Source organism: Clupea harengus, chromosome 20 (genome assembly GCF_900700415.2).
Source record: "Clupea harengus chromosome 20, Ch_v2.0.2, whole genome shotgun sequence".
Classification (NCBI taxonomy): Eukaryota; Metazoa; Chordata; class Actinopteri; order Clupeiformes; family Clupeidae; genus Clupea; species Clupea harengus.
Window position 1 is genome coordinate 18,721,327 of NC_045171.1, and position 16,959 is coordinate 18,738,285.

Genomic DNA, 16,959 nt, shown 5'->3' on the forward strand with positions numbered 1-16,959 from the left:
TGGATTTGCATCGGGCCATGCCCTAGGTGTGATTTTACTTTGATGTCTCATTTTTATGAACCTCACATTCACTTTCATTCTGCAACATTCTCCCTTGCCTTGAATCTTTGGCATGTTAGCCGCCCACCCCCCACAAATATTTTAAGCCAAGCAACTATCATGACACCAAAAACAAACGTGTTGATCTGCCTGTCACAATACTGAAGATGCCACTGTACTGTAGTGTGGTAAATGTGCTGTACTTGCATTCTTTTTCTCATTTATAGTCCCTGACTTATATAATACAGCACAGTAATAGAGGAAAAATCTCCCCAGCAACCACTACATCTATATTCTGCCTATCTACATGCACATTTCAATGCAAACATGACCACTTAACAAGTCCCCAAACAAGCCTTAGGCGAGATTTTACTTTAAAAGGCAACACTTATCATGAGGGGCCTCTATGACATATTGTGCCCTATGCTACAGCCTGTGTCTCATCTACAACGCCCCTGGGACATGCAGAGCAATCTCGTTAGCCTGTTAGCCTTGTTAGTGGGCGTCGCAATTGCGGTTGTGTTTGAAGAGAGAACGTAGTGCTCAGATGGAGACTACTGAAGCTCCTTCCCACCCTTGTACAACAAACCGCGTATGTCGGAGTGTCTGCCGCCCGCGCCGATGGTTCCCGAAACAACGTTTGGACACACCATCTCTCCTTCAGGGGTAAGACTTTCAGGCATTGCTCAAAATTAAATGAGATAGTGTCACCTTGCAGAGACCTTAAGAAAGTATTTGTGGCTTGAAAAGTTGCAGAATAGCAGTGCTTTTAAAGTTAACAGCCTACTGAAATAAACACGAATCGAGCCTATATCAGCCTATTCCTTATTTCCTATTTAATACAATTGGTCAGACTTGTATTGTGGCACAAACATTTGAGCTGAACCAAACCTTTCGGAATTCTGCATAAATCATTTTGCATGGACGAACATGCACGACTCTAGGCTATTAGCGCGTTCATTTAATGATGTGAAATCGATCATTTGTTTGCGCTTATGAATTTCTAAACGAGTTTAACACAACAGAGAGAAAGATGCTTGCCATAACCTTGTTCTTACATTTGTATGCTCGCACAGCAACGCAGGTTCAACTTTTAATTCACCTTACCCTGGGTCAGCTGTTTAAACTTTGGAGACAATCTTCATTGACCAAGTGTCAATTTTCAATATGTTTCTTCATATAATGTTAGTATGTTGGCTGATTTGGTTCTTTATGGTACGCAGTACAAAAAAGGGGCTCCTTATATTGTGGAGTAGAGCTTTGGGAATAGACAGGGGTTGGTAGTCCTAACATTTAATAACACCATAAAAAACATATTTGGTTAATTTGGACTCGATCGCATATCTTTGTTTGGTGTCATCTTATCTTCTACGGCAGTCTCTCGTTAAGTTCCTGTTTGCTCAGATAAACGCTCTTATTTGCACAACAATGAAGCTAGCAGCAGTTATTTGCATCCCCTTGCAGAAGCGCTGCTGCAGGTTATGCGATGTGATGTTTGATTGGGCATTTTTGGGTAGGACACAAGACGTGACCTGAGTTTACATATTATTTCAAGGCGGCTGCTCCACACATTTTTAGGACACTTAATGCACAGTGCGCACAATGTGGTTTCCACATGTGCAAACAAGGTTTTTGAGATTATCTTTGAAAAGGTCAGGGGAATTTGTAACCTGTTTACATTATTGTCAAAAGGAGTTGGCTTACAGTGATAGTCCCAATATCATATATAAGCATTATATTTAGATTAGATGCTATTGAAAGATGGTCCTTTCAGAGGCATCTAGCTCTATCAGTGAAGCAAAAAAAGAAATCACATATATGTCATTTCACAGAAAAAACATGTGGATCCATTGTTGATGTAATATCACCTTGATGGGTTGTATGACCATCTTGATTCAACCTAATCCATTACGCGTTTCGTCAAATTCAGTGAATTTCCCTCCTCTCCTTCTCAAGTGTTATAGGCAGAATATGTGTGCGGGGGGGAGGGGGCGTGGCGGCGGTTACAAACATGAAAAAAGGGGGTACGGGACTGTAAAATGTTTTCGAACCACTGCCTTACACCACTACGTTACGCCACTGGGCATTGGGCTGGGGTCATCTGTACCCTTTGACCCCACCTGGCGGTCGGCCAGGTTCCGGCATAGTCCTTGCTTTGTAAATAAGAAACAAAATGGCTAGGACTGAGCCAAACACTATTCCAGGCAATCAGCAACGCTACTTCTGGGGTGGTGAGGGGAGTGGTGTTTTTCAATCCTTTTGCGAGGATCGAGGACTGTAACTTTAATGTGAAGCATATGGTGATGCCTTATCGCACTAATCATCATCATTCTCTGTCCTTTAGATGGTGCTGACTACTGACACGCCCTCAGACAACGGAACACATTGCCCATCCATCGATGACTTCCGCAACCAAGTGTACTCCACTGCCTACTCCATCATCACCGTTTTTGGCCTGGTGGGCAACGGTTTTGCCCTGTTTGTCCTCCTGCGGACGTTCCGCCAGCGCTCTGCGTTTCACATCTACATGCTGAACCTGGCCCTGTCGGACCTGTTCTGCGTGAGCGTGCTGCCACTGCGTGTCATCTACTACGTCAACAAAGGCCAGTGGAATCACGGCGACTTCCTGTGCCGCATCAGCTCCTACACGCTCTACGTTAACCTCTACTGCAGCGTCTTCTTCATGACGGCCATGAGCGTCACGCGCTTCCTCGCCATCGTCTATCCCGTGCAGAACCTCAGGCTGGTGACAGAACGCAAGGCACGCATCGTCTGCATCTGTATCTGGGTGTTCATCTGTACTACCTCCATGCCGTTCCTAATGCAGGGCCAGCACGTGGATCCCATAACCAACAAAACCAAGTGCTTCGAGCCGCCAGAGCGCGGTGGCAACCAGGGCCTACCAGAGCACGGTGGCAACCAGACACTACCAGAGCGCAGTGGCAACCAGGGCCTGAGCAAACTGATGGCTCTCAACTACTTCTCCCTGGTGGTGGGCTTCATCATACCCTTCCTGGTGATCATGCTGTGCTACGCGGGCATTACAAGGGCGCTTCTGGGTCGAACCAATGTCTCGCAGCAGAAACAGCGTGCCACGCGCATCAAGGCCATCCGCATGATCATCATCGTCACGGTGACGTTCCTGGTCAGCTTCATGCCCTACCACATCCAGCGCACGCTGCACCTGCACTTCATGAGCCGCCGCGACATCAAATGTGATGAGCTTATCACCATGCAGAAGTCCGTGGTCGTCACCCTCTGCCTGGCCGCCTCCAACTCCTGCTTTGACCCACTGCTCTACTTCTTCTCCGGGGAGAACTTCCGCCACCGTCTCTCCACGTTCCGCAGGCCATCCGCCGCCATCCATAGTGGCCCGCGGAGGGCTACTCCATCCAGCATCCTCCAGCCTCTGGAGGAGAACGACCAGCAGGCCTGCAACGGGCCCAGCCAGGTTACGTAAAAATGTCAGAGGCCACAGCGGCAGGTTAACAAGCTATGAGAGAAGGGAAGGATTGCGAGAGAGAGAGAGAGAGAGAGAGAGAGAGAGAGGCAGAGTGTATGAGAATGACATTGAGGTAATTAGGAGTGTTGTCTGTCTCAGAATGTTTAGAGCATGATAAAGTGTCATTATGATATCCCAGTGTCACTGTTGAAAGGCAACAGCACTGGGAAAGACTTCTAAAGGAAAGCAGGGCAGGCTTCTAAAGGCTTCTCTGACCATTAATGAATATCGGGCACTCGGGTGCCAATGCTATCTAAAGAAAAAAAGGGAGGGTTAGGGACATGCAAGTCAATGAGAATGCAAGAGAGAGAGTTTTCGTCTGAGGTGGAGAGAGGATGATGAGGATGGTCTGGAAGTGAGGAAATCCAAAAGTAAAGGATAGGGATCCCCTCCCAATTTTGAAGGGCTTACCTTAAATAACCCATATTCTTGCCTGTAACAAATAAATGCAAAGATCTGTGCAAACTGCTGATTGCTTTTACTCATCATATCAGTATCCAAGTTAATTTGAAATGTCCATGAAACACTTTACTGTAGTCTGCCATATTTAAACATCTCAACTTTTTAGTCTGTGAATGTCTGTTTCTCCAGTACGGTCTTGTGGTGTAATTGTGAACCAGCTTTTGGTTATTTGTTTTTGTGTTAAATTGTGTATATAAGCTGTAGTATTGTAGGAAGGATGCCGTAGCCATTTATTAATTCATGTGAAATTAAAAAGACAATCCCTTACAGGTGTTGCATCGCTTTTCTGATTACAACTGGTGCTTATGCTATTAAATGCATTACCATAGCCACTTTGACTTTGGGGTCAATTTATGATATATTTATCAAACCTAAGTGATATGCAGCTGAAACCATACAGTCTCTATAGAGAGCTTGAAAGACGTTTAGGATATTTTAAACAGTTTATCTCCAGTCAAATCATTACCCCTAGGCCACTCCAAGGAACAGGAGGAGAGAGGCGCAAATTTCGCAGCCAACATCGGTCTTCACATCCTACGCGGTAGCCTTGCGCCATCTACTGAAAATTGTCTGAAGCTACATCCTGTTTATTTTCATTTTATACCGACTACGTAACGTCTCTAACAGCTCCCCGATCGTGCGTGTAACTACTGAGGCATTATAGTGGGAGAGAGCTCGTGAGCCTTCAAACAGTTTGTTGATCTAAATAACTGACATCATCACTGATAAATAACTAAACATTTTAATAGACCGGTCTAAAAATTTCATTTCATAATTTCATAATGACGCATTATTACAGCCTCAGCCGGCATCAACGCCATTTGCTCATGGAAGATTCTTCTTTTGAAGATCAAAGGCGGAAATGACTAGTTTCGCTAAATAAGTTATGTGACGGAAGGCGAGCACTGGGGTGGTCCTATCCATCACCAACATGAGTCGAGTGGAAACGACGAATTTCCATAAGCCCACTGTCCAAACAAACAAACAAAAAACATTCCATTGAATTAAATTGGAGTTTATGCTGATGTTAAATATGATATTAAATGTAGACCTGATCCTCGAAGTAATCTGTTGATGCCGATAAAAACGCAGGTGTAGAGGCCCATAGCCTATTTTTCCCCCCACTTTTCCCTTATAATTATGTTGTTGCAGCACAATCACGTGCGCATATTATGATAAAACTACTGGAATTATATGGATTGCAAGACTGGTGGTGGGCTGTCCGTGAGTACAACAAACTTTTCCTGTCTTGACAGTGGGATGACCCATCGGGTCAGCTAGTCTTACGGCATTTTGCGGGCATTGCGCATGTTCCCTGGATTTCTTGATGGCGGTGTGGTGGAATCGTAAGCTCAACTCAAAGCAGCGCTCCTGTGAAAGTCTGGCCAGCAGCGATTCGTGTACCTCTTAGCACGCGTCAGGTTGAGCTAAGGGCACATACATTTGAAGATACGAAGAAGGGAGTGGATAAAGCGTTTTCCCGTCGCTACTCCTGAGCTATCACATGAGAGCTCCGCCGTGCCAACTCGCCGCTCCTTTTCTTCACTCCGGTATTGCGGTAATTGAGCAGCACATTTTCTACATTTGCGCGTTTGATTCAGACATCGGGCATGTCTGGCCACTGTATTTGGGCCATAATGTAAAACGCAGTAGTATTCAAATCAGGGTGTTGTGTCTTATTTCATGTTACTTTTGCATAATAAATAATCATATTTGGTGTAATTCTGTGGTGTAGCCTAAGCAAGATCGTCTACTAATAACTCGTCTCTGAGGCTAGTATTTCATGACGTAAGAGGCAAACCAGCCAGTTGTGCATGGGATTTTGCGACAGGTATGGCTTGTTGGATGTTATTAGTTGAATCTCAATATAACGTCAGACTATTACCAAACGAATTGCTTTAAACAAGTCCTGATTATTTTGCCGAGTCCCGAAGACAGTCCTGTTAAACTAGGGATGGTCTGATGGCTGAGGTGCCCGATGTAGACTACGTGGCACCGAAGATGGTAAACACTCCAGCGGGCATCATTGATGCTATCTGACCGGCACAAATCTAACTATAATCCAAGTATCCATACGTGTCAGAGTGAAGTTTAAGTTGACTCTTTCTGTGACTGACTATTAACTAAAATGCCCAAATTCCAGTTAACCCTCATGTGCATTTAGTGTATCTGCAACTATGTAAAGTAGTTTTGTCTACGCCGACGGCTTGCAAAAAGAAAAACACTTTATAACGGATTTGTATGACGGCCAGCTCAATATCTTATGTAGCCATGTATGATAAACCCTTGGCCCGTTAAAACGAAAGTCGTACTGTTGTTTAAGACACAGTCACCTCATCAGAAAGGGCACATACATGATGCTGTTAGAAACATGCAGCAGAAGTTTGCCATGAAATATACAGCAGCACTCGAAGATATTCATCGACCTACTGTAAGGCAGAACCTTATTTCCGTGGGTTTTTGTTTGTCATTATTATGGGCATGGCTTTGTGTCCTTTTGTGAGGCCAAGGATTCGGTTTCCGGAGGGTTCCACGCCCAGCGTTAGTAGCTGAAAGAGCTGGCCCGTTTGCATGCCTCTAGGCCCTTTCTCGCCCGGCTCACCTATTCTTCTCCTGCCTGGCTCTTCCTTCCGGAGGCTTCCGTTGCCATAGACACGCTGAGCCGTGATGCGACACCTGTCCCCTCTCTTTCACACGCTGTTATGACATAACTTTTACTTCACACGGGATAGATTTTCTTCTGATAAGAAAACAAGTCTTGTAGAATGTTCCTACCAGAAAACAATCATCAGAAGGGTGAGTGACCATATTAAGATCAAGATTAAGGATTCTCTTTCATCAAACCATTCTTATGCAGAGCCCGGAAGGTCTACTATATGGGGAAACGAGACTGGGTGTTGCAGTGTGTATAGTCTACTTACTACTACTTACTTAACCTTGCCTATAGTCCTGAGGTGTGAGTGTGGTACAGTCATGGATTCCAGCTGCGAGCAGAACAGGTTCCTAACAAATGTATGACCCACTGTAATTCTCTTCTAAGTGAGTACTTAAAAATGACCTTGTTAGCTGTGAACATGAAATAGGCGATCTCTTGGCTCTGCCAGGGCATATGTCTCCCCTATATCACCTGGAGTCTGCACTAGTATTTGAACTGGTACGGGGCTCACACATTTATTATAATAATCAGGTCAAGCATGAGACATTGCATTCCATCAGATATTAGCCTAGAGGTACTGGTAAGAGGTTTTTGATAGCTGGTCCGTGTTTTATAAATATATGTTTATTTATGTTGTTTGTTAGTGTGTGTATGTGTGCTGTCCTGTACTTTTACGTACATGAAAATCAATACGTGTGTGTGTATGTGTGTGTGAGAGAGACAGTGGTGGCAGTAGCAAAGGAAGGCCCATTGTGGCTCAGGGCAGCTTGAGTGCGGCAGCTGTTTAACAAAAGGACACACTGACATGCACAGTCTCTGGGGCACACACACACACACACACACACACACACACACACACACACACACACACACACACAGAGTAATGAGGCATTGTGCCACACAGGCTGCATGAGCTGAGAGTAGAGGGGTGCCAGGCACTGTCAGTGGATTCTCCCAGAATGCCTTTGGGCAGCCCTCTCCTCACAGTAAGCTTGAGGGAGGGCAGGAGAAGGAGAGAGAGGAGAGAGGAAGAAACTGCAAAACATGAAATAGAAGCAGCTTTTGAGACAGAGTTGTTGTTGCCACTGCTGTTGCCCTGGCAACCTGTACACCTGTGGTCTGTCTCATTTTGGACACTTGTGCTGCATTAATCAGTAAACTACCCAGGAAGTTCCTGGGAGGCTGTCACAGATGAAAGCCTTTCAGTGCACTTCAGTGCATAGGACACAGATTACCATGTGAACCATTGAATACAGCAAATTGATGCTTACCGTAGTCACTGACTATAGGAACTGTCACAATCAAACTAGAAATTAATAATAACATTAAAACATACACAAATCATCACAATACAATTAACAGTGCACCTGGCCTGACAGATGAAGCTGCAACTATACTGGTGGGAATTACCTATTTGTATGTACTTTTACCTATGCTTCTGAGGACATAACTTAATTTGCAACATCAGTGTTCAGTGCACCGCATTTGTATTCTTATGTGTTGATTCACTGCATACTGAAGTAGTACTAATTTAGTACAGCTGTGTTCAAGGAGAGATGAGGTTGAGTCTAGAGATACAGGGGGTACGTAGAAAAGGGAGTCAAAAAATGAAGTAGTCAGGGAAGGGGACGTAAGAGAAAGAATGATGAATTACAGTGAATGAGAAGGTGATTTTTCACCCTATATTTTAGTCCTTTTTGACTGATCATGAATAAAAAAAGAAAGAATGAGAAAAATACATGCCAGTCATGAAACATTATCCCTTTCAGTGATTTAAAGGTATAAAGCACAGACTTGGTAAGCTGTGCTAACATACAGTGTTGCTAACAACAGAGCCTGACCATGGCCCATTGGCCCAGTACCAGTAGCTTCTGTGCTAGTTCCCCATTTTGAATGGCCTGTTGATCCCAGAGGCAGTAGTTCCTTCCTTAGACATTGAGAGCCTAAGTGCAAGTGTGTATCATTTTCTGAGAAGCTGTGCGGGACAATTTAAGGGGACCAGGTTAGCGTAGGAGAGGACATTTTGCCCAGCAGGTGCCATTTAAAGATCTCTCTTTTTCCCTGGGCCGCACACAGCCAAAGGCAGTGGGCTCCCCTCCTGAGCTGGGTTCTGCTCAAGGCGTCCTGTTAAAAGAGTTGTTCCTTGCTACTGTCACCCCCACTTTTACTCCAGGAGGTTTAGGTAAGAACTAAAGTTCCTGGTGAGAATGTTCATTTGTAATGGTGATAAATAGATTCAAATAAATTTGTTTCAAAGTATGGGTTGTCTCTAAGTACTGCTCTCGTAGTGTGTGGATCTCCTGTGCTGACACTAGAAGCAGCTAGTCACATCACACACACAGATTCCTAATGCAGCTGGACAAAAAACACTTGATTTACCGCAACTGTTTGTATGTGTGTGTGTGTGTGTGTGTGTGTGTGTGTGTGTGTGTGTGTGTGTGTGTGTGTGTGTGTGTGTGTGTGTGTTGCTGAATGGTTATCTGCATCTTGTATTGGTTCCCAGGGTTGTGTTTTGTGTGGTGCATGCATTCCCCCTGTTTGCACACTTCCTGTTTACAACACGAGCCGTGTGTGTGTGTGTGTTTCAGAAAGAGAGAGAGATTGTGTGTGTATGTGTGTTATTAATTCCAGATGGATGAATGGAAACTCTGCCATATGACTTCTAAGGAACTAGCATCTATCCATGCACACACCCACACACAGTCATGCACACACACTCAAACACGCACGCAAGCACCAGTTCTCCTACTTCCAGACACTCTAACCACAGATGTCAACACCAAACACAGATGCCAAATGTGAAACAGGCGACAGACGGCCTCAATCTCTTCCTCACTCTCTCTGACACACACCACACACACACACACACACACACACACAGAGTCTTTTACTTTCTATTTCTGTGCACTAATACAACTTAATTTAAGTAATATTAACAGCATTCATTTATAAATCAGAGGAGTAAAGACATTCTTGAAAGTGTTAAGGGTGTGTGGTCATAGCATCAGTATTATCAAGAAAGTCAGTTCTTGGATTATTCTCTTATATTCACTGATATGGAATGATTTTTTTGACCTGATGCACTTAAAGGTTTTTTAAAAAACTCTCTCTCTCTCTCTCTTTCTCTCTCTCACTCACTCTCTCTCAGGAGCTGGTGTATGTGAGGCATGATGATGGACCAGACTCTGGAGGCCCCGCCCCTGCTTTCTGAGCTGGGCTTCCCGCACATGCTCAGTACAGACTGCATGCAACAGGTGAGAAGAACACGTCAATCCCATCCCTCACCCCCCAGTCTCCCCCCTGTGTAAATGAGATATCCATAATACATCAATGTCTCTGATGGGACGTTGTGATTTGGTGGGCAGCGAGCTTGGCATGGTTAGCCTGATGCAGGGGCTTACTGGTTGCCAGCTTCTGTCCAGTGGCAATTACTGGCATAGTGGTTACTCTAGCTGTATGTTGCTTGAGTGACTTGCTCTGCTCTCAGTGTTTGCTCAGTTTCCATTGCTGGCTTAATGGTTATTTTAGCTCAGTGTGCCGGTTGAGCAGTTAGCTTAGCGCTTAGCATTTGCACAGTGGTCGTTGCTGGTTTTGTGGTGAGTTAAGCTCTTTATGCTTGGTTAGAAGTTAGCCTAGCTCTAAGTGTTGGGGCAGAGCTTCTGGCAGGCTAAAGCCTCGTTTCTGCTGGAGATAGGGAAGGGCAGGAAAGGGTAGGAAAAGGCAGTGGAAGAGCGGACTGACGCACCAAAACCTTTCAGAATTTATCAGCCTACCATGACTGAAATCTTCCACTGAAGTGTGTGTGTCATGACTGACTTTTCCTTTCTAGATAACAAGAGCAATTGCGTGTCTGTCTGTGTGTGTGTGTGTGTGTGTGTGTGTGTGTGTGGACAGTGACATTGTCCTCTCTTTCTTGAGAGAGAAACAAGCAACTGTAGTAAAACTATGTGTGTGCACATGTGTGTATGTGCACATGTGTGTGTGTGTGTGTGTGTGCATGAATGTGTGTGTTTGTGTGGCCTCAGCTTGTTCTTTGGCTTTGCCCACTGTGGGGCACTGAGTGTGTGTGTGGGTGTGTGTGAAGCAGAGGCAGAGAGAAAGGGAAAAGCAAATTAAAAAGGAGGAGCATTATCTCTCTCTCTCCCTCTCATATTCTCTATCATCTCTCCCCTCTCTTTTTTCCCTGTTCATTTCTCTATTCTTCTTTTCCCAAGTTGGCCTCTCTCTTCCTCTCCCTTTCTCTCTACTCTCCTTTTCTCTCCTTTTGATCCTGTTCTTTCTGTTCTTTCTTCTTCTTTTCTCCTCTTTTTATCCCACGTTCTTTCCTTGCGCTCCCTGCAGCAGCGTCTGCATTCCTGACAGCCCTGCGGCCCGCCTGCCAGCTTCACTTCCCGTAAGAGGACGAGAGACCAGGGGGTGGGGTGTGTGTGTGTGTGTGTGTGTGTGTGTGTGTGTGTGTGTGTGTGTGTGTGTTAAAGGGGCGGAGCGGTCCTCTGGAAGTGTACACATCCGGAACAGAGTTCTGATAGCCTCTGGGGAAGGGAAGGGGGTGTGTGTGTGTGTGTGTGTATGTGTGCCTGTGCCTGTGCCTGTGTCTGTGTGTGTGTGTGTGTGAGAGTGTGTGTGCCTGTGCCTGTGTGAGTGTGCCTGTGCCTGTGTGTGTGAGGTCTGCATGTGCATACCTCACACAGTGAGTATTCCTCCAACATGCTATAGTGAGGCTCTGATTAGGCTGATTAAGTTACTCTCTCTGTCTTTGTGTCTAATAATATGACCGCTTGCTGGCTCCAAACCTTTCAGATCTCATTTTATCTTTAGCTTTTTTCACAAGTCTGTATAAGTCATTTTTGTTGTTTGTTGTCCACGTAAACATTGCACCTGAAAGATCAAATATGAGTTGCATGATCAGTGTCAGAAGGTATGCTGGAAGATTAAAAGAATTCTCCACAGAACCTGTTTCTTGAGTCTTGGGGCATTCCAGAGTTCAAAGGAAGAGTTCTTGCCCTCTCTTGACGTCTATACTCGTTCTCTCTCGCTCTCTCTCCCCCATCGCATGCTCTCTCTTTCCTTTTATCTTCCACATAGGGCCAAATAGATACCAAATGTCCAATTAGGTCCAAAGCATCCTATCTCTCTGTCCCTGGCTCCATGAGGTGAATTGGTTTGGACAGGGGGAAGATTGTTATCTCTCTGTTATGCTCTTACATCAATCAGGCTTTGGGATTTTCCACCAAACTTCCTCTACCCCCCTCCCTGCCACACACACACACACACACACACACACACACACACACACACACACACACACACATACTCATGCTGTGACCTGGAAAAACCCAGACCGACTTTTATTGTCCATATGGGACTGGCCCATGCAAATCGGAGTGACCACATTTTGACTGGTCATCTCTCTCTCCCTCTTTCCCTCTCTGTGAGTCACCAACACACTGATCACTCCTTTCCTGGTGGACAGCCGTTTTTTGGCCGTCCTGTGATCACTACATCAGGATGTGACCGAGTTTAATTCCCACACACCTGACCCACGTTGGTCATGCGTGTGCTGCTCCCTCCGTTCCCTCTGCCCTTCCTTCCTGTTTCCGCCCCATTGGCCTGATATAAACCGTGCTGACTGGACCAGAGGGCCTTGTGTTGATGGTTGCCACGGCTCAGCATTCCTTCATGTATAAAATAATCAAAGCAGGCACAAACAGACCAGTCAAAGGCAGGTCTGGAAGAGTTTGTGTGGGTGGCTTATAGTGGAGGGTATAACTGGTTATTTAGTGTTTATGATGCTGGTATTTAGGCATAATAAAACACAAGTATGGACAACCATTGTACTGTCTCCTGAAGGAAGGGAATGATGTTAAAACTCATTAATTTTGGGTTTAGACTCCTCATCTTTGTGAGTGTGTGTGTGTGTCTGTGTGTGTGAGAGAGAGAGAGAGAGAGAGAGAGAGAGAGAGAAAGAGAGAGTGTGTGTGTGTGTGTTTCTCACACTCCTAGCTGTCCCTGAGAAGACACAATATTTACCTTGCCCTGGAAACTGCCTCCTCAGCCTAAATGCATCGTGGGATTGTTTTTCCTTTGTTCTGCCACTGAGCAGGCAGTTTCTTGACACGCCCTCGACGACCATCTTTCTGATTGGCGGGCCTGCATCTCTGTCTCCCTGTGTGATTGGTGTACCTAAATCTCTTTTGCTGTTATTGTAGTATAGTGCTTGGTTTGCCAGACTTTTGTCCTGATACTGGATGCCCACTGCGTTGGCTCTCAATTCAAACCTGTCTGTCATCCTTGTGTTGTGATGGTCTGGAAGGAATTTCTGAAAGACATTGCAGCCTGTATGTGTGTGTGTGAGTGTGTGTGGGTCACTAGGTGGGTGGATGAACTTGTACACATGAGTGTCTTTACCTGTGTGCGTGTAATCCAGTATTTGTGTGTGTGAAAGAGTGTCCATCATTTTGCAGTCGTAGGGGATTTCCAGTCCTGTACTTGTCAGTGTAGCCACCTACTCTTCTCCACACTCTCTCTCCTTCCCTCCTCTCTTCTCCTCTCCTTTCCTCTGTTCATCCCACTCTCCTGGCTGTGCTCTCAGGGATGGCAGTGACTGTGGGGGCTGGCCTCAGCATTCCAGACATTCCAGCGTCTCTCCCTCCCTCCCGACCCCCGCCCCCCCCCCCCTCTCCGGCTGGATCCGGCATTCCTTGCATGCTGTCCCCCTCTCCTCCCTCCTTTCTCTGTCCTCCCCCCACTCTCTCGCCCTCCCTCCCCCTCTTTCCCTGTTCCATTTCCCGCTTTCCCTGTCCTCGGTCCAACCCCCACCCCTCCTTCCCCACACTGCCCCCGCTTTCGTTGTCCCTCTTCCCATTTCTCTCCCCTCTTGCACTACACACACCCACACACACACACCCACACCCACACATGGTGTATACACACATGCACACACACACACACACACGGTGCATAATGATTTTTAGCAGAGCCACTGCGAGGCCTGTTTGGTGGTGTTTATTGAATCTGGGTGTAATGTGTTTGCACTGGGAGCTTGGCAGGAGGGTCAGTGTACGCAGGGGCTGGGGCTGACCGCAGTGGGCTCAGGAGCCAGGGTCCTTAAGGCCATCACACTTGGTCTATCCGCATACTTGGGCTCCATGTGGAAAATGGCTTCTTGGGTGGTTTTCACTCACTCTCTCTCTCTCTCTCTCTCTCTCTCTCTCTCTCTCTCCCTTGCTCTCAGTGTGTGTGGGCATGTGTGCATATGCATGTGTTTGTATGTATGTAGAAACGGGTAAAATAAAAATCCAGCCTGTGTGTGTGCCTCATCTGTGTGCATGTGTGTATGTCTGTGTATGGCTGACGTGTATGCAGGGCTGTGAGAGAATGCAGGCCACTGTGTCTCTCGGTGTGTGTGTGTGTGTGTGTGTGTGTGTGTGTGTGTGTGTGTGTGCATTTCCCATGGAAGCGCTGTGTTTGTCAAACTGCTGGGTCCTGTGTACATACTCAGCAGGGCGGGGCAAACAAACACATACTGTGTGAGCATGGCTGTGTGTTTAAACAGAGCAGGATGTATGTGTGTGTGCGTGCCTGCGTGCGTGCGTGTGTGTGTGTGTGTGTGCGTGCGTGCGTGCGTGCGTGCGTGCCCACGCGCGTGCGCGCGTGTGTGTTTGTGTTTGTGTGTGTGTGTGTGTGTCTGCAATTTGTTTTCCTCAAAGTTGATTTTCATATTAAACTATATCCATCCACTCTTCAGGAGAAATAAACACATAAACACACACAAACACACACACACAAACACACACAAACACACACACACACACAAACACACACACACACCTCACATAAACACACACAAACCCCCCCCCACACACACACACACACACACACACACACACACACACACACATGCATACACACCCAAGCTTGGTCATGTGGGTGCTGTAGCACTTCCACTGTTCTGGCTCAGCATAAATAACAGATATCTCAAGACCCTGACAAGACAGGTCTACAAAAACCTTTCATCCTCCAAATGAATGCATTTGCATATATGGATATAATAATCAGTTTTAACCAGATGATCTCTTCTCACAGGATCTTGATCTTAATCAGGATATTCATTATTTTTTAATGTTTTTATAACTATGAAAAATAGCACAGTAGTCTTAATAGTAATAGTAATCATGTTCATAATTCATAGTTGAATTAATCAGTGTCATTGTTTTTTATATAATGTTTTTAATAGTGGTTGTCAAAATTTGTTTATCACTCGTTAACCTCTCTCTCTTATCAGTACGCACAGCAAACACGTCACTGCCAACCGGATGTGCATGTCTGATAGAGATAAAGAGTTGCAGATATGGTGTCTGTTGACATAGTTACAGCAGGCTGGCCCAGACTGTTGATTTAGGCCGTGCAGGTGTGAGGAGTGAGAGTGTTATGGGCATGTGTGTGTGTGTATGTGTGTGTGCGCGCAGTAGATGAGTGAGGCTGAACGTGTGTGCCCACCTGTCTGTCTGTGTGTCTTATGTCTGTAGGGCTTCTGCTGTGTCCCTTGCTGTGTCCGTCCTGTCAGTTGGTTTTGACCTGTCTTAAGTAGGTCAGGCTCATGAAAGAGGGGGGGTTGCCATACCAGAGATACCCCAGTTGAATCTGGAACTGCTATGGTCCAAAGATGGTACTGATCTGTCCTGCCTTAGTCCTAGCCCTAGTCCTTTGTGTAATACCCTTAATACCCTAGTCTCCTAGGGTCCTAGTCTTAGTCTTCAATCTAATATTGGAATATTCTAGGGTCCTAGTCTTAGTCTTCAATCTAATATTGGAATATTCTAGGGTCCTAGTCTTAGTCTTCAATCTAATATTGGAATATTCTAAGGTCCTAGTCTTTGATCTAATACCCTACTCTTCTAGGGTCCTAGTCTTTGATCTAATACCCTAGTCTCCTGCTGTCTCCTCTATGCATCTATCTCTAGGCTTGAATGAGTAGTAAGACTCAGTAGTTGGTTGCAGCTGTTTACATGCTCAACAACTTAAAATTCTGTCAAATCATGCATTGTCTGTCTGTCAGTTTTATGGTGTCTTGCACCTTGAGGTCTCATACTTCATACATGTAACAGAATGCTACCGGGGCTTTCAGACAGTTTGACAGTCTTGCCCATCTAAACCGTATGATGGTCCTATCTGTTTGCCTGCCTAGCTGATAGTGCTGTCTTTGTCTATCTGTGAGTGTGATTGATGGTCTGTCTGTCTGTCTTTCTAGTGGTCTGTCCTTTTGTTTGATCTGCTATTTGTCTGACTGATAGCTGTACATGTGTTTTGTGGTGTGTGTGCAGTGGACCTCTCTAGCTGTAGACCTGTCTTTCTAACTGTCTGATAGACCTGTTTCTCTAGCTGTCTGATAGACCTGTCTGATAGACCTGTCTCTCTAACTGTCTGATAGACCTGTCTCTCTAGCTGTCTGATTGACCTGTCTCTTTCTGTCTGCAGATGTTTCTGGTGCAGGTGAATCCAGGGGAGGCTTTCACTATTCCCACAGAGGGAGGTCACATCCAATACATTACAGGTACTACAGGACACACACACATACCGGCATACATACATACACACGCACACACATGAAGAATGAGCCACATACACTTTATTGAAATGATAAGACAATTCTGTTTCCTGGTACTGCTGGAGATGTTGATGCTGATGACAATGATGATGATGATGATGAGGATGACATGACGTTGATGACGATGATGATGATGATGATGATGATGATGATGCTCTTGTCTAGGTCCTGCTCCTGTGCCTATGCTCTCCCACAATGGCTCCGTGGCTCCCATCTACCTGCCTCCAGGTTACATGCCTTCGGTACTGTTTGTCCCTCGTCTCTTTCCATACCCACACCCCAGTAGTCTATAATGAACTGCACCTTTGCACAGCTGACAAATTAGGCGCCTGTAAGTGCAAGCCACTTACTACACCATCTAATAAATCAGCTTAATTGAGGGTAATTAAACAGCTCTTAATGAAGAACCATGCGTGACCGACCTTGTGTGTAGAAAAAATAAATCATATTATTACAAAGGAGATGAAGATTATTATAATGATGATGATGGTTATTGTTGTTAATATTAATTAGACTTGAAGTAATTAACCCTATCATATCCTGAGTACCACAGTTTAGCTATGACTTTCCCAAATGTTTTGTAGTGCAAGGAGTGTCAAAAACTATTGACTGTTCACCCATGACACTATATTATTGAACAATTAGTTTCATAACTTTCATTATTATTAGGATTATTTCATTAATCATCAGTTA

The 16,959-nt window shown here is 45.3% G+C and overlaps 2 protein-coding genes across 2 annotated transcripts in view; both read left to right on the plus strand.

Annotated features, from left to right (window-relative positions):
• The first annotated feature begins 258 nt into the window (after positions 1-258).
• Positions 259-4,335, plus strand: cysltr1 (cysteinyl leukotriene receptor 1). Its single transcript, XM_012834324.3, has 2 exons — positions 259-705; positions 2,384-4,335. The coding sequence occupies exons 1-2, from the start codon at positions 634-636 to the stop codon at positions 3,497-3,499; spliced, it is 1,188 nt and encodes a 395-aa protein (XP_012689778.2). The 5' UTR covers positions 259-633; the 3' UTR covers positions 3,500-4,335.
• A 1,729-nt stretch (positions 4,336-6,064) lies between these two features.
• Positions 6,065-16,959, plus strand: part of LOC105906209 (fibronectin type-III domain-containing protein 3A-like) — a gene marked incomplete at its 3' end in the record, with an annotated part of 19,851 nt that continues 8,956 nt past the window's right edge. The window contains exons 1-4 of the mRNA XM_031558052.2: positions 6,065-6,799; positions 9,808-9,913; positions 16,137-16,212; positions 16,432-16,508. Coding sequence (XP_031413912.1) covers positions 9,827-9,913; positions 16,137-16,212; positions 16,432-16,508 — 240 coding nt within the window. The remainder of the gene's footprint in view (positions 6,800-9,807; positions 9,914-16,136; positions 16,213-16,431; positions 16,509-16,959) is intronic.

Excerpts from the sequence above, each read along its gene's own strand:
- cysltr1 (XM_012834324.3), top strand. The coding sequence starts at position 634 with ATGTCGGAGTGTCTGCCGCCCGCGCCGATGGTTCCCGAAACAACGTTT. Across the intron at positions 706-2,383 it reads ACACCATCTCTCCTTCAGGG|ATGGTGCTGACTACTGACAC; the intron begins GTAAGACTTTCA and ends TCTGTCCTTTAG.